Here is a 20,648-nt window from a genome sequence, read left to right as displayed (position 1 = left end):
TATGTTATCACTGCAGCACCCTAGACTTTATACAATAAGTGGACAAAGTCGTTGTGATTCCACCCAATGAGAAGTAGGGTAATTTTCTCATAGACTTCCATACAATCAGACTTCTTTTTGCAACCAGAGGACTCGCCCCCTGATGGCCATTAGAAAGAATGCAATTTTAAGGCACTTCCGCACTGGGTTCACTTTTCAGAACTGGAGAGGGCAGCACTTTTAAGCATTTCTCCTACACTGGGCTGGGTTTTCTCAGTTGGATACTTTTTCAAATCTAGCATACTCTTGCTTGTTTTTACAATGTTGCAGACCCCACCTTTAAGTTTACTACCAAATACTTGGAAAACTAATGAATTCCCTACCTCAGCTGCACATGCTAACAAATCCTAGCATGCTGACAAAAGATTATATAAAATATACTGTGATGTATATAGTACACATTATTGTTACCTACTGTACTCAACATCAGCATGTTGGCATTGTCAATGTGATTATTTTAGCACGCTAGTGTTAGCATGAGGTACAGCCTCACAGAGCTGTTAGCATGGCTGTAGACACTTTTACTTGACTATTTTACACGTGTGTTATTATATCTACTTATTTACTAATGTTATCTACTACTTATGTAAAGTAGTTGACTAACGTTACTTCTTCTAGCACTGCTATAACAGGTACAAACCTCCTTGATACAGTGAAAACACTACAGACATTCAAACGAAGAGATTGATTTGTCTGTTCGCTAGACATTCAGACAATCTTACTTTCACTTTTTTTTTTCTTTGTATTGTTTATCTTAAAGTGGCTCGTGTTTGACATTCTTTGACCTTTATCAACAATTGGAGGGGCAATCTCACTTTATCCTAGACAATCAATTCAGCTGGCATGTAGATACAAGTTTCACTTTTTATAGCATGCATTGCATTTAAAAAAACTCGGGTAATTCTGACACAAAATTCAAAATATCCTCTCTGCTTTGGGTGTTCGATGCACGGATAGAGGCTGAGTGATAAACAGTTTGAGAATGTGTGGGAGCGTTAGTTCATCTGTGGGTGTTTGATGATCCAAAAGGCAGTGTCCGAACAGGCAGCAGATAAGGAGAGCAAAGGAGCAGAGAGCATCAAACCTCAACTTACATCACAACCCATACTGGATATTAATCTCCCAGCCAATTATTTCTTCAGTGTTTTGTTTTTTTCTTGATTAAAAGCATGACGGCTTTTCCTTTTCGTTTTGCTACTTTACTTTGTCAAAAGTTTCTTTCTTTTTCTTCTGCTCTCATTAACTAGATATATTATGATTTTATATCTGTGGATGTTGCTGCAACCAAAAGTTATACAGCTATCAGTTGTCTGCAAAACAACAAATGATTACTTGATAGGTATGTGTGCATTATGTGCACATACTGTTACCACTGAACAGAATGAGCTGCCAACATCAGATTGTATCTACATCAATGAGAAAAAGAGAGAAAACTGTTTGCACAAGACCATGCGCACAAACTGTGTACACACACTGATCCATACAAATAAAGAAAGGGGCCAACATGCACAAGTAAACATATACTGTATTCACAAACACCCTTAAACTGCTTACATAATTGTTATGTTTATATTATTTACTGATAAATGTGCTATGTGTTTATTTGATGGTGGGGGTCTCCCTCACAAACCGGATCCTGGGAAGATAACCACCACAGGCCATAACCGTCGCAAAGTCCTCTGTGGAAAATACGGCGGGTGAGAGGTGAGAGGTCAGGGGTTGTGAGCCCTGCTTCCTCTTTGCTGGTCAAGAAAAATCTGAGAGAACTCTGGACAACATGACAGAGTCCAGTCTAACATTTGTTCTCAGAACATAATCATAGCTGCTGTTTGTGTGGGATCCTGTAAGGAAGGGGGCCCCCATATGTGCAGGGAGCCCTTGAGAGAGGTGAGATGAGGCTATACTTAGCCTCACATCTTGCCTCCAACACTGGCCCCTGTGCTTATAGCAACAAGATGCCCATGAGAGTAGAAAGGGTTGCACAGATTTTCAGCATTCCCACTCTCTCTGCTCTGTTCTATTCTGATCGGAGTCAGTATGTTCCATATGGGTTTGTTAATACTGTTGGTGGATAATGAATCCAGGGCACAAGTTGTTCTTCGGAGTTATTGTTTTTTTTTTATTATCAGAACATTTGGGAGTGCCTGTCTAAAAAAAAAAAGCACATACACACCAGCCCAAGTCCTTTAACCCCTTGACTCAAAGCAGCAGCACACACTGTAGCCCCGATGCCACCGGATGCATGGTTACATGTGTGTTTTTTCCCATGTATAACAGGAAGAAGGATGAGAACATATTGGCGTCTTATTGATTCCTCTCTTAGTTTTTCTCTTATAAACATATGTGAGCATGCTCACACACTCACACACACACACACAAGAGTCCCAGGGGTCATGACTCTGGTCAACCCCAAGAAGAGTTTATGAGGTCCGGGGAGCTCCGGTTCCTCTGAGGGGGAGTAAAGAAGCTATAAAGATGTTAACAGATAGATTTAAAAGTAGCCTACACCCGAGATTCACAATGTTAATGCACACATTTGCAGCTCAAACCAAAGGAGTTCCTCAACAGAATCATTTTCATGATTCATTTTGTCCATTTCACTGTACGGATGTTGTTTGTCATTGAAATTTGATTGTCAGTGTCCCAGCTTTTGTTTCAGGAAACAATGACTGTATCCCTTGGGATCCGATTTACTAGCAGTTAGTTTACTGACACTGAATGTACTGTCTGTACATTGCCTCTCGGTCTTGTTACATGTTATGCTCCAATTTCCTCAATTAGTTGAACGAATTTGAACCATGTCATAAATGGACTCCTACTGTAAACATTCAAATGAGAACAGCTTCCTTTGTCAGTAAAGTAACTGCTAGTAAATCGGATCCCAAGGGACACAGTCAGTGTTTCCTAGCTAACAGAGGTGCTTTGAGCTGAACACTAACATAAGCAAACATGCTCACAATGCTAACATTCTATCTTTTGGCAGGTATGGTGTTTGCAGCGTTCAATATCTTAGTACAGTGTTGGTATGCTAACATTTGCTAATTAGCATTAAACACAAAAGGATAGGAATGACATTAGTTTGCAAGTAGTTGGTTTTTTTTGGTCAAAACTACACTAAAGTGAAAAGCTTTATGTGTAGCAGGATTTCACCAAAGTCAAATCTCTCTGTGTGCACAGTTGATTTCTGATCACCGTTAGCTACAGAGACAAATTAATGGTTTCCCTGGAGATTAAAGGCTTTCTTTATTTGATTTAGGTGCGATTGAAGATTAAGTCAATGTCCTGTGAGCTGCTAATTGTGTTATGATTTTGAAACTACACTTTTAGGTCTGTCATTTCTGATGAGGTTTTTGGAGGGGTTTGATGTTAATAAAAATTATTAGGTTTTTTTATTTACAATAAATAACAGAACTAACTAAATGTAATACTTACAATTACTTTAAAAAAGCACAACATGAAATCATGAAAAATATAGATTTATTTTTGGTTCTAAACAACTGAACATTTTGTGATGTCATAAAATGAATCAGCAACAATCCACGTTGTAATGATTACCAGCCCAGATGCAGTATTTTCAGCATACCTAAGCAATTACAATAAATAAAAGCACCATGCACTCATGACTGTGAAAGCTGTTGCACAAAAGCCAATAATTGTTAAACGACACATACAGAGAGAAAAATTCACAATCTGCCATCTGTGATTGAAAAGGCTTGTTAACAGTTGTGGGTGTAATATTTTTCCATGTTTCTGTCCTACGCAAACTGACTCAGTTCTCAAGTGGATTGCTGCCCTGCCGCTTCAAAACAAACTTACTTGGACCTTTTCCGTGGAAATATAAATGATGTGGGTTGAAGAAACAAGAACAGAAATGTGATGAAAGACTTCCTAACTCTTGCAAAATGACCTATTTACACTGCATAATGATACAGAGCGTCTGATGATCTGAATGAGATACGAGATGGCAGTGTGGGAATGAGCTTTCTGCTGCCGCCGGCTGTGGGCTCTCAGCTGCGTGTGCTGTACAGGTCCTCATCCTCAGGGTTGGACTGGCCAAAGTCCATTAGAGCAGGGTCTGGCTTGAAACCGGAGCCCCCTGGAGGGCAGCAAGAGAAAAGCAACAACTCTGTCACAAGCATAGTAATATTACATGTTAAACTCTGAGGGATTAGGCTTGTCCAGACTGACAATAAATACATTTTAATCAACTAAAATAACCTCAAATCCCATGTTAGAACAAACAAAAACTGAATAATTATTTTTATAATCAATTAATTAAAAGAGTATCAGTGTCAAAGCCACAGTGTCCGGTCAATCTTTCTATGGTCATACAATACTAGTGAGCTAGTGTTCACTACAAAGGGCATTGATTCTTTCGTGCACAAAGACACACCACATGTCTCCCTCTAGAAGTACCAAAATGCAGAGCGATCTGGGTGTGCTGGGTCTTGTGCATTTATTTTCCTTGGAGACGGATGCTTATTGGAGTAAACAGACAGATTCTGCTTCATTTTCCCCCAAGTAGTGCAGTCCAAAACATGCCTGTTCAGAACGGGCCGAATGTTTGGCCTGTGGAGTTGCTGCTTCTGGTTTTCTCCAGAACTGCTCGGTCTTCAGCAAAAAACCTGCCGTGACATCGTTAAGTCACACCCAAGTCACAGCTACTCAAGGTGTGAAACACTAGTGATATAGGCATATAGTCGGGTTTGTGGAAAAAAACACCAGGTGCAGACTTTAGGATTGCACAAGGCAGACAAACTGGGCCTGTGGGCCCCAACTAAAAGGGCCCCAAACAGATATACACCTACCATGATGTTGAGATTTTATAAAGTATCATATTATTTTACTATTCTAACTCATGTATCCTTAAATTAATTACAAAAGCCCCCCAAAATATGTAACTCAACTGTAGAAAGAAGAAGAAGAAAGAAAACATGTTATTATACCTTTTTCCTGTCAAATGTTACTGGTTATGTCGCAAATTTATATTTGACTCACAAAATATAACAAACCAAATACAATGCATTATTATTTATCTAACTATCCAGCATCATATTAGAATTGAAAGCTCCACCATGAACACCTTCCACCTTCATTGACTGTTAAAAATGTAGATGCACGACTTTTACTGTTTTACTGCTTTATAAATAGTTTGACTTGAGAAAAAAGTTTTGAGTAGCCTTCTCCTTCTACCACTGCCAACATTCCCAGATAGAGAAAGGGTGGAAGGTAAAGTAAGTTGGGGTCATTTCAAAATAGGAGTATTAGCCGCTTGATTTGACATATCCGCCTGGTTCTAAAGTAAAGCATGGACTTAATAAGCGGAGGCATTTAGCTTGTGGTAACGTTTTTAGTGTAATAATTTAGCATTAAGTCAGACAACTGGAAAATACAGTCTTACTCACTGGGGAAAAACACACCCAAGTTGCAGCTGGTGAACTTTTCTCCAGTTCAGTTCTGCTTCCAGTTGGCTATCTGCTGTTGTTGTCAGCAGGGAAGTGAGGACGAGTTCAGTTGTAAAGTTAACTGACGTCAATAAGCTGCAGTCTGCCCGCTGCGGACGACATGCTGGACTCAGTCTGCAGAGCACTGAAGCTCCGCCGCTGCTGAACGGAGCGTTTTGTTTGTTTATTACTATTGAACGTGTCGCCTGCCCAAATTGCACCAAGTTCGACAAAGAACTCCCTTCAGTCCCCAGCAATACACTCACCAAGTGTAGAGCAGTTGAACGATTATCGAGTTAAGTTACATACAGACAAACAAAGAGACAGGCAGAGACTCATGGCTTTAAAGTGAGATGTAGAATACAGTGTTTTGCAATATGGGATCACTGCATTGTGACATTGTCTTTCTGGTCAGACTAAACTCAGGCTGTCTAAAAGGTCCAGAGCATGACTAAAGTTTTCAAACTTTGTATGATATATTGTTGACTCTCATTACATGAGATTCCTCTCGTGTTTTATTTGGCGAATATCATTCTTTGCCATCTAATAGAAGACTCCCTCAGGATATGGTTCAGTTAATAGCTCTCTGACGTCATTCTCTCCTAAATCTGTCATACTAGTTTGTTTTTCCACAGACTTTAGAGCTGGCTTGTGATGTAAGACTGGATGGCTGTCTGGAAAATGAACACCACGCATATCAACAAGCACAAGACCCAACACATTAAGGTGCCTTTGAGTTCAGGAAATTCTCAGAAGAGAAGCAGTGTGGGTATGTGCGAGTCTTGATGCCCAACTCTCGACCCGGAGCAGTGGTGTAGCGGCGTTCACAGTACCTTTGTTGTTTTCTTGCTCAGGCTGTTGAGGTGGTGTGAGTGTCTCCTCCACAGCAGCAACTTGTGGTGGGTCAGTTAACTCAGGTTGAACAGCAGGTTCTTCGGGCTCGGCTGATTCAACAACCGGCACTGTGGATTCAAATCAAAATGCAACACAGGATCAGCGGCACTGACATGAACTGATGTGCTCCCACTTTTACGAAAGCTATCGTCCTTCATTATAATATTATTAACAGTTTACAACAAAGCAATGTATTGTACTGGTCAAGTACAATAGCTTTAGGAGCTTATAAATGGAACTGTCTTCCATTTTTCACATTTTTTCAACAAGTAGCTACATTTCCATTGAATCCACTTCTGTACCAAGAGTGGGTTTCCAAGAACACTTGTTGTCTGTTGTTTGAAACTTGGGGCAGAATATTTCTCGTACCTGTTGGCTCATTTGAGGCCTCCATCGAGGCAGTCTCAACTTGGGCGGCCTCCACTACAGGGGCCTCCATTGCAGGGGTCTCGGCTGGAGCGGACTCCACTGGAGAGGCATCCACTAGAGCAGACTCCACTGGAGCGGACTCCACTGGAGAGGCATCCACTAGAGCAGACTCCACTGGAGCAGACTCCACTGGAGCAGACTCCACTGGAGCGGACTCCACTGGAGAGGCATCCACTAGAGCAGACTCCACTGGAGGGGCCTCCACTGCAGGGGCCTCAACTGCAGGGGCCTCCACTGGAGCAGCCTCAAGTGGAGCAGCCTCTGCTGAAGCGGACTCCACTGGAGAAGCCTTTAATGTCTCTGGTTCTAAGCTTGGCGTGGGCTCGGCTGGGCTGGCGTCAGTAGAAACATCCTTTGCTGCTTGTTTTGTGTCTGAGGGCTTCTCATTTTCAACAGATGCAGTTATTTCTTCAGAGGCTGCGATGGCCTTTGTCTCTTCTGGCACTGAATTTTCCACTGGATCTGGACAAGAGAGGAAATACAGCAAACAAGCAGTAGCAGCCTTTGTGTTAAACAGAAGAGATTTAGACAGAGAAAGAAGCAGACAGAGATCAATATCTACGATACCTGTAACGGTCCCTGTTGGGGTCTGGTCGGGGTTAATCTCTGTGAGTTTTACTGATGATGCCTCCTCTGTTATGACAGCGACAACAGGCTCATCAGAGACGGGTACAGACTCGGCTGATTCAACCTCTGTCTCTGGGATTGCAGAGTTCTGGGCTGAGCTGTCATCGGTGGTGCTGGGCTCTGAGGCCTCCTCAACTACTGCAGCTGGCTAATGTGGACAAAGAATAAAGATTTAAATCTGTTTAACTAAGACTTGCATACATTTTTGGATATAAAATTGTTATCATGAATTTCACCGTTTGAATAATCACAACTAAACTGTACTTGTCAGTGACGGAAGAAATACATTAAATTTATAAACTGAATCAAGCCCTACCCTTACAGTTTTCAGAACATTTCAGTTCTAATAGATTCAATTTATTACCCTGAATGGAGAGGGGGAAAAAACTGAATTGCTTACATTAGCATATTACATTTCAGGCATTTAGCTGACACTACGGAGTGATTACAGTGAGCTTAAGTTTTATTTCTAGATAACAGAGATCTCCAAGCCACTACGTATGAAGCGCAAAGAGCCAAGTAACAGAAACAATAAAACCATCATAAAAGGGCAAATTGCTGGGAAAGGAAATGAATTACAACCCTTTCGAGAGACATGAGGGATTTTTTGAGAAAGAAAAAAAAGCGTAGAGCGGAAATCATTTAGTGGAAAGGGAGTTGCCATAATCTCAGTCGAACCGCTGTTTGGTTTTAGTCACACACAGTGAAAACAGCTTAACAGTATTTTCTACTTAATAGTAGCTGGTTACATATATATATATATATATATATATATATATATATATATATATATATATATATATATATATATATATATATCCATCCATCCATCCATCCATCTTCCGTAACCTGCTTATCCAGTTAAGGGTCGCAGGGGTGCTGGAGCCGATCCCAGCTGTCAATGGGCGAAGGCAGGGTACACCCTGGACAGGTCGCCAGCCTATCACAGAGCTGACATATAGAGACAGACAACCATTCACGCTCACATCCACACCTACGGGCAATTTAGAGTCTTCAATGCACCTAAGCTGCATGTCTTTGGACTGTGGGAGGAAGCCGGAGAACCCGGAGAGAACCCACGCTGACACGGGGAGAACATGCAAACTCCACACAGAAGGTTGTCGAACCCGGGCCCCTCTTGCTGTGAGGCGACAGTGCTAACCACTACACCACCGTGCAGCCCCTATATATATATATAATATTCAGAATATTCCTTTTCAGTAACTGAATGTGACTGTTAACCTGTGGTTGTGAAGCAGCAATCTCTTTGAGGTCAGGCTCCTGGGACTTGGAGGCGAGCAGTGAAGACACTGCAGCGCTGCTCCACTGCCCGACAGCATACACCTTCTTACCTGTCACCTAGGGAACACAAAGGACAATGATTCTGTTAAACTCTGAAAATAAGGTCAGAATAAAATAAAAAAAAAAAAAAAAAAAAAAGAAGTAGGTTACCTTCAGCACAGCCACCGTTTGAGCCGGGTAGCACACTGATGCTCCTGCACTCATCAGGCCCAGTGGAACGGCTAACCTCTTGAAATGAGAGCCTGAAATAAAGTTCACAATGAAGAATGGAAATCAATCTAATCTGGCACAGATTCAATCCTGAGGCCAAACCTAATCTGGGCCCTGCTATTCAGAAGTGTCATTTATCTGACTCCCTGCAGAGAGAATTAAGACGGCTGAGAAAAACAGAAACAGAAACTTTACTTGTTTCTTATGTGATGTTCTTTAAAGAGGTTGGAAGTGAAGGACTGAAGTGGCAAACCTGTTGTCTGCAAAATAATCTGTGATGTGAATCTGAGATGTCAGACAGATATGTAAAACTGAGGTTAATGTGCGTCAAGTAAAACTGTATAATACATACACCTGCTGTATGACAAGTACATTATGTTTTACAAAGTGAGTTAATTTAAATCCGAGACTTGTTTGCTAAATTAACAAAAAGATGAATATGATGATTTATAATGTACACCTGTTACTACCACACAGCTGCATTGCAAATGTCATTCTAAGCTAAAGACAACCTGAGCTAGCTTGCATGCTGCTATGATATTGCAAGGGACTCATGGCAGACTCTTTTTTTATTAATTAAAAATAGCCAGTTTCTATTACAACACTGATACATCTAAATACTAGTGTAGATTTCCTGTAAAGAGAGAATTTCTACAGAATCATGTATTATTTCCTAGTTTCAATGGCACAAAGGGAAATATCACATGGTTACCTAGGGAAGGAAACGATGCAAATCATATGCAATAAGAAAAATGTAAGAAAGGTTCGATGATTAAATGCTTAAATATTGTGATATGACATGATTCTATACCACCATTTATGTAGATACACTTCAAAATGTTTAATTATGGTTTGTTTATTAGATTGTAATATTGTTGTATGCACAAATAAATAGCCCGATTAATGAATGGAGGCCTGAAGTGTTTGTGATACAGGGACTGAGGATCAGGTTACCTTTCCGTGCCAAGAACATGCCAAGCAGGCCAGCCATGGTGACTGTTCCAAATCTGGGTAGAAACCCCGGGGGAGGGTCTTTTAAGTAATAGTACACATCTGGGAAACACAGGAAAACAGTAAACATGATGACAACCTTCCTTCAGTTTTCTCAGTTTCTGAACTCATGTCATAATACACTTCACAAGCAGTAGTAACAGTCGGAGGGGTAAAATAAATAGTAATACAAATTATAATAATAATAGTAGCAATATTATGTGTTGCTGTATCATTACTGGATAGTAAGATGCTATAGTGCTTTCGTTGGGGACATAACGCGATAGTATAGTGTGAACTTATAAATAGATGACTCTGATACACTATGTGAGAGTTGTTTTTCAAGGGTGTCAGCACAAACATGGGAGTTAAGGGAGCCAAGAGTTAAGTTTTGAGTGTCAAGCAGGGAGAGTATTATATGTATTTGACTCACCTTCTCCTGCATAGTATAGATTAACACTTCTTGTTTTCACAGAGACACAGGCACCCTGCAGGGAACAAAGGAAAAAGCTGACGTGAACCACTACAACAGGGCGTGAAGAACACATCTACATCTGAGTCAGTATGAAGTATTTCTTTTTCCCCATCTTCCACAGTATCAAAGTGACAAATCTCCTCGCAGCAAGCCTTGCAGCTGCTGAGTGCATGAACACTATTTCCTGTCTGACTCCTGAACTTTGCTGTTTGCAGAGTCGTACGTGCACAGAGCACTCGCACCACGTGGGATTGTGCTCTGTAACCACAAACTGGAGGAACAAAAATCTGGGTTGGAAAACTAACACTGCAGGTGCAAGATAAGACTTATTTAATGAGTTTTAGCCTCGGTTTCATTTACATAACACTTATTTAATTCCATCAAAGAGGTTTTAGGTGTTAGACAGGATGTGAAAGTATGAGTTAATTCTGCAGCAAATGGTGTCTGTGAACTTGAATGTTTTCTCAGCAAAATGTAATACCTTAACAGCCTGAACTAATGGTAGTATGCGCTCCCTCGCTGTCGTTAACCCACTCTGAATGACACCCGGCCTCTCTGGAACGAACCGGGCCTGAGCAGACTGTGGCAGCGGTGTGTAGAGGTTCAGCTGGGGACAGAGGCAGAGTCAGCATGGATCTGTGACATTCAATGATTCAGTGTTCTCATATCAGCCCTGCTAACGCTTTGGGACAACCGTACCTTTTCTCGAGTAACCAGTCCATCAGTGGGCACTTCGCTCACGGTATACACACGGATGGAGGCTATGCCCATCACCGTCGGGACGGCCACCATCACCACCTAGGACACAATAAAAAAATAAATAAAAAAGGTTTAGTGTCTGTCTGCTCATAGCAACAACACACAAATCACTGTTAGGCAGATGACTCATGAGGATGAGTGGTAAAGATAGTACATCATTTGTCTTTGTAAAAGTAGAAAAAGCACAATTTTACATTACATTACATTACAGTCATTTAGCAGACGCTTTTATCCAAAGTGACTTACAATAAGTGTATTCAACATAGGTATTCAAGAGAACTACTAGTCACCAGAAGTCATAAGTGCATCTCCTTTCTTAAACAAGCATCTAAAAGCATAGACATTAGCAAAAGTATAGTGCAGAAGCAAATTAATACGAATACAATAAGTGCAACAAACTAATACAAATACAAGAGAGAGGAAGGCTCAGGGTAGAAATGCACAAGTATGACAATAGTACATTGTTACAGCATCAAAAGTCACTCTCACTCATTGTGCTGAGGTGCTGCTTTTCCTGTTATTCTTACATACATCCTATTTTTGGACTATTTTTATCAAAGCATTGACACGTATGCTGCACTTTATGTTGCAGCTGGAGCTCATTTTAATGACTCTGTGTACAGTTTGGTGCTTTAATCTGCAGCATGCGTCATATTTCCAGACTGTGCATGAATGCAACGCTTATGTTTGTGTGTTTAGCTGCTTTTAAGTTATGGTTCATGTGGACACATAACTAGTTATGGTTCATGTGGACACATAACTAGTTATGGTTCATGTGGACACACATACAAACCGCCTCCTGCAGAGCTAACCAAGGTTGACTGCAATGTTTCCTCTGACTATGTTAACAGTCTTACAAAAGGAAAACCAAGCCATGGCTCCCACATGTCAGCTGCTCCACATGCTGAGAGACCACTGAGGTTAATGGTGAATACGTTACTGTACACACACGCCGTCCAGTTAGCATTGAGACGTTCAGGGAGGCTAACACAGTGTGCAGAGGCAGTGAAGCTTTGTCCCTGCAGCGTTGCGTTCAATGTCTCGACTGGTGAGTCAGTCCACGTTTTTTGCATGAACGACTCCAGGACAGTTTGACGTGGATTACACACCCGCTCAGCCATTACAAATATACTTTAACGAAGAAGAAAAGTCATGCATTCACCTTGGCCGCCATGACAGCGCTCCTCCTCTTCCTCTTCTTCTTCTTCTTTCGGCTCTGAGGAGCAGCTCCGAGGTGCACAAACCACGGTCAGCTGCTGCCCCCTAGCGGCCTGAAGAGGCTACTGCCAAGGCTTTCTGCTTGGATTGGAAGATTTATGCAATTCCACATTTAAGATAAGATAAGATAAAATAAGATAAAATAAGATAATCCTTTATTAGTCCCGCAGCGGGGACATTTGCAGGCTTACAGCAGCAGAGAGTGCACACCATTGTGTAAGCCATTGCTTTTGTGGTTTATTAGGGGAAAGGCAAGGTAGGCAGCTGTCCAAAGCCCCAGACCCCAAGGGGCTTTTAAATCTGCTCATTTAATTAATTGTACATTTTGCATGACTTAATTACAATACAGCACCAGTCAAAAGTTTGGACACACCTTCTCATTCAATGGTTTTTCTTTATTTTTATTTTATTTTATTTTCTACATTGTAGATTAATATTGAAGACATCCAAACTATGAAGGAACACATATGGAATTATGCTCAACAAACCAGAATATGTTTTATCTTTTACATTCTTCAAAGCAGTTGAATGAGAAGGTGTGTCCAAACTTTTGACTGGTACTGTATGAACTGAGGTGAATCTGGTATTACTTTTTGGCCATATTTTGTTTCTGTTAGCATCTCACAATCTATTTTTTTATAATTGAATTGTTGTGCTCATATGTTACATGTTCCTAAATTAAGTTTTTTCAACTTACCACAAACTAACACACATTAAGTATTGTTTCGGACGATGGGGTACATGCACATTGGACTGAGTGCAGTAGGATAGGGTTCAGAAAGTAAGAGCCCAACACTCAAGCTCTGCCCTAACAAGTTAATCTAGAATAAGATGGATGCCCTGGGTTTGATGTATGCATACTAGTCTACTTGTCTACAACTCTTTAGGTGGATTCTTATGAGGAGGGAGCAGGTAAGGGTCTAGCCCAAATACATTTTAGATATACACATTAGCTGGTGCAGGAAAAGACCATATTTATGGCCCCCTGGTTTGTAGGACGACCATAAGTACAGAACACGCTGTAATGCGGTTTCAATAAATCCAACAAAGGGTACACATATACAGATCATAGCTCATAGTGCAGAGGATTCAGTTTATTGAAGTCAAAGTTTAACAACTTAAGTTTACAATCTGTATTTTTTGTAATATATATTCATATATATGAAACCAAAAAAGGCTACTTTAGGAAGAATAAATGTAATTTTCTTTCTTTTTTAATATCATCTTTAGTCAGTTTAATGTACAGAATAACAGTAAGCTAATATCCTTGAAAAAGAGCAATATGTTCCTTTTTTAATGTCGCAGTGCAACTTACATCTTACACACCTGTGCAATGTACCATGAGGTGTACACCCCTGAAAGAACACACAGTGGAATCTCCCTTTTCGGCCTGTTTCTGCAGGTCTACACACACAAAGATCTGGGAGGGATAATACAGTCTGTGCCTACAAATCATAACTCGCACCTCTTTATCTACAGTATATCGCCTGCTCAGCGGAGCGGCGGTTGGAAAAAGAAGACCACTACAGATGAGAAACAGAGAGAGGCCTGAAGACTAAAACTGTATTGTAGCTCTTCTGCAGCTGTGTGTGTGTAGGATCGCCAGTATAGTTAGTCCATTGTTGCCAAAGAGAGGGTTGGGAGGCACAGGGAAAGTGCTTGCATCATTTAGTTTCTTTGTGGTACTCTCAAATTAACCATTCAAAAAACATGATCTATATCTCTGGGGTGTGTTTGATATTTCAGGACAGTGTGACGTGATGAAAAAACCTGAACCTACAGTCAAAGAACTACAGTAAAATATGAAGAATAAGTACAGATAGTGCTGGATGCAGCAGGTGCTACGCATGTCTCTCAGAGTCTTCGACACTGGGGGGCACCGTTGAGTCCTTGGCCTGATATTGCAGATGAAATGATTCATCCGGGTTTCACAGACATTACAGACCATTTAGTGTGGAGGTCTTAAACTGCCCAGTATCGACCATATGCTTAGAGGGAATGTAAAAATAGCTTTCCTTTTAGAAGTAACTGTACTGTTGTCTCTCAGGTAAGATTCCTGAAGCCTTCGGAAACGTTTCAGTCTCTCTATGTAAACCAAAACATCAAATTGAAACCTCCTGGTAAGATGCTAAAGGAGGATCTGCATCAGATCAAGTAACTGAGCAGCAAAAATGCCCGCTGCAGTCATTGTACAGTGTGTGTCTTCAAACACACACACTGTGAAAACAGAAGAATACTTCAAATCTATGAACATACAAATAAAAGGTCATTCTTCAACAGTACTTTTGCATGTATCATGCGCTACAAGTCTAATTATCTTGCAATCATGAGCTGAAGATAAAAAGGAGGGGGGGGGGGGGGGGGGGGATAAAGAACACAAATGATCCACGATAATTTACCCTGTCCAATCAAATCAGTCCCAGGACTTTTGTCATGCAACACATCACCAGGAGAAGGGTCAGCCGTGATGTAAAAAAACTGTCAATCAACTGTTATGATGGTGGTGGTTGTTGTTGTTGTTGTTGTTGTTGTTGTTGTCTGCCTCCTAGTTGTTCAACTGCTAAACACCCTGCATCTACAGAGTGAAGAGGGGGACACTGCAAAACCTTGGCATAGAATACATCATACTTTACATTATATCTATGACACAAAACGTAAATAGATTTATATATTCTTCTATGTTTAAATATATTTGTAGACTGTACACAAATCTTTAGAAAATGAGACGGCAAATGCTTTTACCTGATATTTTGAACAGCAATGGTAAAGAGGCCGATGAGACATAGACCCTGTGATGCAGCCAATGAGATATAGAGATATAGAAAGTGCATTCTTCATAGTGAGTGACTCCTTTGAAAAGAACTCTCTAGCTCTTGCATTCGCTGTTTAAGAATTAAAAAAGAAAATTAAAAAAATGCAAAAATCTTTTGCACCCACGCAAATACATACTCTCCGTCTTCCCTCCGCTACCTCTAGAAACATATCACAGTGGTAGTGGAACGCAAACATTTACATCAGTATACACAGCAGTATACACATATACACAAGTCTTTGACGACTAGAGAGCGAGAGAGGAAACAAAGACAAAAAAGAAATAAGAAAAGAGGAGGAGATGGACGGAAATACAGAGAGAGGAAAAGAAAGAGAGGGAGAGAGAATACAAACTCTATCAGAGGAGCCTCCTTCTGCCGATAAAATTGTGTGTTTTTTTAACAGTTCACAGTTTGAAATAGTGTGCAACTAGCCAACACAATGCTTCCTCAACACTTGTTTTCATTGGCTCGCAGAGGGAACGCGATAAACAGATAAAGCAGCATTGGTGACTACCTTTCACAGTCTTATACTAAAAGTCGCCGCTTTTACTTTCCCCCACACTGTCCCGTCTGTCAGCTCAGCCCCGGAATAACAAGTGAGGTCCCTGTAAATCAGCGAGATATGCAGTGAGAGAAAAAAAAGATAAGAGAGAGAGAGAACGGGGGAGAACTGGTGGCTCTGGGTGCAAAGTTCATCAGTACAAAAGTACAGTGCTGTGGTGAAAAGGATTCTCCTCTGTATTGCTGCTACATAAGCTCCCCCTGCCCCCTTAAAATCAACAGGAAGGAAAATAGCAAAAACCAAGGGAATAGAAAGGAACAAACGTGTTAAAAAGTCTCCTTTTTTTCCATTTTGCCCGACAAGCGTGTGGAGTTTATGCTGAGTTCCATAGACAAAGGAAGATTAATGCTTTCTGTTCAGGCATGCAATAGGCACCCTGTGGGGTCCTCAGGATTATCAAAAGTTCATACACGCAGGTCTCAGACGGTTCCCTCTATGATATTTACACATCTTACAATATGTATGTGTGTGTGTGTGTGTGTGTGTGTGTGTGTGTGTGTGTGTGTGTGTGTGTGTGTGTGTGTTTGAGTGTGTGTGAGTGCGTGCTCAGAGTACTGAGGACTCAGTTGATGTAAAGCTCTGTGTGTTTGTGTGAGTGTGTGTGTGTGTGTGTGTGTGTGTGTGTGTGTGTGTGTGTGTGTGTGTGTGTGTGTGTGTGTGTGTGTGTGTGTGCGTCAGTTCAGTCTTTGCTCCCGCTATCTTTCTCACACGTGTGTCTCGATGAAGGAGTGTGTGTGGGTCATGAGCGGCACGGCCAGCGGGGAGAGGTCGTCCTGGCCGTTGGTGCCGGGACTGAGCTGGCAGATGTCTGAGTAGATCTCGCTGTGCCACTGCTTCCACTCTCTGAAGGTCTCGGAGCACAGGCCCGGGTCCTCCAGGAGGGCACAGATGACCGCCAGCTCGGACTCTTTGGCCTGGGGGGGGAGCAAAGAGACACCAGGGAGTCACCACATTGATCCTCACACATGTAATTCCTCTGTAAATGTCCTGAATCTTTGTTGTGTTTGTGACAGAATCCTCTGTTTCGTGCTACCTTCAAGGTGCTGCGGAGGGCTCGGACCCGGTGCAGCCTGTCGTTGAGCAGAGGGTCCCTGGCTCTCTGTGTGAAGCACCGTCGAAACTCCTGCCTGCTACAGGGTCTTGGGTCTCCGAGGGCCGTCACGTTGGCTTGCTCCAGGGTCCGGTACAGCTGCTCTAGACCGTCCAACGGCTCCGGCTCACGGCCCTCTGACACCCGCCGCTCCCTTCCCTCCGACACCCTCCTCTCTCTGCTCTCAACTCTCAACTCCCTCAGGTCTGAGACTCCCAGCAGAGGGCCGGTGAGAGTCAAGTTCACTGCTAGAATGACATAATGAGCTTCAATTGGATATACAGTTGTGTGTTTAATGTAGGGCTGAAGCGATTGGTTGACGACGGTTAACTGACTATTTGGGTATTTTGGAAAGTTGGTAAAATGAGAAAAAGCAATACAAAGATGTCAATTTGGGCTTGGGCTTACTATTTTCTGACATTTTATGTATGGATGAGACCCAAAGGTTTCCAAACGATGTGTTTGTGCACATGTGTAACAAATACGGTTGTAACAAGGGATACCACAGGTTGGTTTTCTCTTGAATATTTTTAATAGGCTTTAAAAGGTAAAACTACAGTTTTCATAGCACACACTAGGAAGAAGTAAACAGCCAAAATACTTTTATATTTTTTAAGCACTTCACTACAATTCAGAGATAAATATTTAAATTCTAACTACATTATATTTATATATGAGACCTAAGATTTGAGACTTCAAACCCCCAAATCAGTGGTGGACTTCTGAAACACATCCTCAGTTCAAAATCCTGTTGATAAGACATTTTCAAAAAATGAATTAAAGTCATGACGTGTAAAGCTGAACAATGCTCAGTATGTTTTATAATAATAAATAGCACTGAATCAGTGGTAATAATCCAATATTTAAATGTTTCTTACTCACTGGGGCCTTTTTTCTGCTTCATGAGGACTTTTACTTTTGATGCTTTAGAAACATTTAGCAAATAACACTTAGGAACTTAAACTTTTACAGTGAGGTATCGTTACATTTACTTTTGTAAATTATCTAAATACTTCCTCTACCAATGCCTGAATGATACCATTTTAGCCACAATGCATTTATTACTACTTTATGCTGTCTGTCTCCTCTACCCCGACATCCTGTGTAACATGAACTGCCCAGATCCACTTTCACCCCTAAACCTGTATACATGACTTTGTAATATAGGGACTTTGCTGCAGCAGTGTAAGTTCTGAGATAACACAGTCTTAAATAAAAGAAATCCTAACGTTTAACACAATATTTTTGACCCATTAGCTAGTTAAAAGTCTATTCCTCTGATGACAGAGACTTTTTCTTGCATTCTACTGCTTCTCTCCCCTTACAAAATAGATAGTGTATAACTTCCTTACCCTCCTCACCCTCTAGTATATCTGCAGCTTGTCCCTCCGCCTCTTCGTCCTCGCTCCTCTCCTCCATATGAGCTGAGGTGTGTATAAGCTTTCCTGGCATGGGGTCCCTGTTCCTGGGCAGACTCTGGCTGCGCTGCTTGTGAGAGCGTCGGTGTGTGTGGCTGTGCGTGTGCGGCCCTCGCTCCAGAGGGAAGGGCCCGTCCCGCTCCCTGTCCCTCTCTGCGGCGTGGTGTCTCCGTACGGGCAGCGTAGCCTGCCTGCGTCTCTCGGGGGACATGCCCTGTCTGCCCAGCCCTCCGTACATCCCCATGTCTCCGGCCATGCTCCCCATCAGGCCCCCGTAATCACTCTCCCCCGGCGCCGTCTGGAGGAAGTGCAGCCCTGCGCTGGTCAGAGGGGTCTCGATGAGGTCCTGCCAGGAGCGCCGCTCACGATGGGAAGAGCGGCAGCCGGACGAGTGGGTGCTGGTGCTGCCTGTGCCCGTGCCCATGCCCATGCCTTCTCCACGCTGGTCCTCGGCCGAGGAGTGGGAGTGCGTGGACTCGCTGGAGAAGTGTCGGCCGTGCTTGGGCTCCGGGAAGGGGCTCGAGGAATTAACCTGGAGAGTGAGAGGGGAGGTGGAAGAGACCATCTGTGGAGGGATGGGGGAGGTCGAGGCACTCATTGATGGGGGGAGTGGGGACGGAGTGGAGCGCATAAGGCTCATGGAGCTGACTGAGCGGGGCAACTGGTCATAACTGTGAAGGAAGTTAGCCTGAGGGCCCAAAGGGTTCGTGAGGTGGACAGGTTGGTCGACATGGAGAGAAGTCAGGAGGGATGCATAGAAGTTGACAGATAGGTGAGCACGGATACAAGGAAAATATGAAGCGCAAAACAAGGAGAGGGAGGATGTGTGCAAGGAAGGAGAGAAGAAAGGAGGACAGGCAAGAGGGCAGAAATAGAACAAAAGATGAGTGCAAAAAAGCAATGGGATGGCAGAATGACTGGCATGACTGCTGCATGGCTCAGCCGGGAAAACATGGTACCAATGCCACTGGACCTTTATGCCCATCTCTGAAAATGAGTCACCAAGTCTAGTTCAGTGTTACATTATGTTTCAGAGATGTGATGAGCAGTGGCAATTGTCGCCTCCTAGAGGTCAGATTGTGAAGACGTTCTGGCAGCAGATTAAAGACAAGTGATGGTCTTGGCTGCTAACAGAACCAGATACTCTCACAGTCTGATGTTTTATTAATGCTGAGAGCTCCGGTCTATGCAGCTCAGAAAACTGCGGGGCTTTTAGAAATAAAATATTCTATCAGATTGAAAAACTGCAAAGAATATGTTGAGGATGTGTGAGTGAATGTGTGTGTACTTACTGATGGCGTGCGGTGATAAGTATCACAGAGGGATGACTGTCCCTCCTGTTTGAGCGTCATCGAGCCATCGACCTCGTCTTGATCGCTTTCGCTCCAGTAGTCTGATGTTGAGATAAAAACCGACAGAGACACACGTGTTAGCAATTCATGGGCGAAAGGGTGATGATGGGAATATCTTGAAAAGTGAATCCGTCCCACCTTCGTCATGGCGAGGCACCTTGTCATCTGGTGTGTAGCCAATAGCAGCTAACCCGAGGCGGTTCATCCACCTATTGGACACAAGGAAAGGAAAAAAGAGGAACGCAAAGGTGAGGTGCATAAAGTATGGAGAAGGAGGGCGTCAGAGGTGCAATGAAAAGAGGCGCAAAGAGGAGGAGAGAAAAGAATGGGTTATACTGGGTAAACCGTAGAAGATGCATGAAAAGACTTTCACTTTAAATAATTTAAGTGGTGTGTTTTAACAGTTTATATCATTCTAACTCGCTCTCTGCCCCCTGATGAGGAGAAAAAAACATGGAGATAATTAGAGAGATGGATGCAGAAAGACAGAAGTGATGGCGTTCTTTCTCTCTGCAGCCAGGCTTCCTGTCCTCCTCCCATCCCTCCATCAGAGCCCAGTATGTCCTGTGACTCTCTGCAGGTAGCTCACAATAAGGTTGATACTAAGTACAGAGGCCCAGTCTGTGCTTGAAGAACAGGGAAACCATCATAGTATGAAGTGCCTCCTACAAGAAGCTACATCCAGAGGGTAACATTTTAAAGACTCTCTAATTTTCAACAAATCCCATGATAAGACCAAAAACTAACTATGAATTGATCCTATTAACAAGTGTTCTCTGTAGTCAAAGCCTGGTGAAGCGTATTCCTCTGTGCCATAGAGCCCCACTGTTGTCCAAAAACTATTAAAATCCCATCACTAAGCAGCCCTGTTGGACTGGGTGACATGTTCCTTCATGAAGATGAACATGGGCACCGTAGTTTATTTGGAGTTGATCCCACATACACAGCTCTGTTGCCAGAGATACTTACTATCACGCCACATGCGTATTAATCCCTTGCTGAAAATAGTCCCAAACAAATGCACTG

General features: G+C 42.4%; 2 protein-coding genes across 4 annotated transcripts in view; both read right to left on the bottom strand.

Annotated features, from left to right (window-relative positions):
* Window positions 1–3,509: 3,509 nt before the first annotated feature.
* On the bottom strand, window positions 3,510–12,421 carry apool (apolipoprotein O-like). Of its 3 annotated transcripts, none has more exons than XM_054597516.1 (11): window positions 12,332–12,421; window positions 11,110–11,208; window positions 10,892–11,017; window positions 10,369–10,423; window positions 9,900–9,998; window positions 8,886–8,977; window positions 8,676–8,792; window positions 7,374–7,581; window positions 6,747–7,268; window positions 6,317–6,445; window positions 3,510–4,135 (listed from the first exon to the last, which is right to left on the bottom strand). In XM_054597516.1, exons 1-11 carry the CDS (start codon window positions 12,341–12,343, stop codon window positions 4,047–4,049), a joined length of 1,548 nt encoding a protein of 515 aa, XP_054453491.1. In that variant the 5' UTR covers window positions 12,344–12,421; the 3' UTR covers window positions 3,510–4,046. The 3 variants fall into 3 exon arrangements, with proteins under 3 accessions (XP_054453491.1, XP_054453488.1, XP_054453489.1); XM_054597513.1 differs by lacking the exon at window positions 12,332–12,421 and adding an exon at window positions 12,110–12,319; XM_054597514.1 differs by lacking the exon at window positions 12,332–12,421 and adding an exon at window positions 12,119–12,319.
* A 4,045-nt stretch (window positions 12,422–16,466) lies between these two features.
* si:ch211-26b3.4 (connector enhancer of kinase suppressor of ras 2) overlaps window positions 16,467–20,648 on the bottom strand; it is a 56,146-nt gene continuing 51,964 nt past the window's right edge. Inside the window, exons 20-24 of the mRNA XM_054597651.1 lie at window positions 19,761–19,831; window positions 19,563–19,663; window positions 18,205–18,802; window positions 16,796–17,097; window positions 16,467–16,676 (exon numbers count right to left, since the gene is read on the bottom strand). Coding sequence (XP_054453626.1) covers window positions 16,467–16,676; window positions 16,796–17,097; window positions 18,205–18,802; window positions 19,563–19,663; window positions 19,761–19,831 — 1,282 coding nt within the window. The remainder of the gene's footprint in view (window positions 16,677–16,795; window positions 17,098–18,204; window positions 18,803–19,562; window positions 19,664–19,760; window positions 19,832–20,648) is intronic.

This window comes from Anoplopoma fimbria, chromosome 4 (assembly GCF_027596085.1).
Source record: "Anoplopoma fimbria isolate UVic2021 breed Golden Eagle Sablefish chromosome 4, Afim_UVic_2022, whole genome shotgun sequence".
In the NCBI taxonomy this organism is placed as follows: Eukaryota; Metazoa; Chordata; class Actinopteri; order Perciformes; family Anoplopomatidae; genus Anoplopoma; species Anoplopoma fimbria.
This window is presented reverse-complemented; position numbering and strand designations above follow the sequence as displayed.

Coding starts and splice junctions, on each gene's coding strand:
- apool (XM_054597513.1), bottom strand. CDS start 12,136: ATGCTAACTGGACGGCGTGTGTGTACA. Junction 7,582..8,675: donor TTGCTGCTTCACAACCACAG/GTTAACAGTCAC, acceptor TGTCCACATTAG/CCAGCTGCAGTAGTTGAGGA. Junction 6,446..6,746: donor GGCCTCAAATGAGCCAACAG/GTACGAGAAATA, acceptor TTGAATCCACAG/TGCCGGTTGTTGAATCAGCC.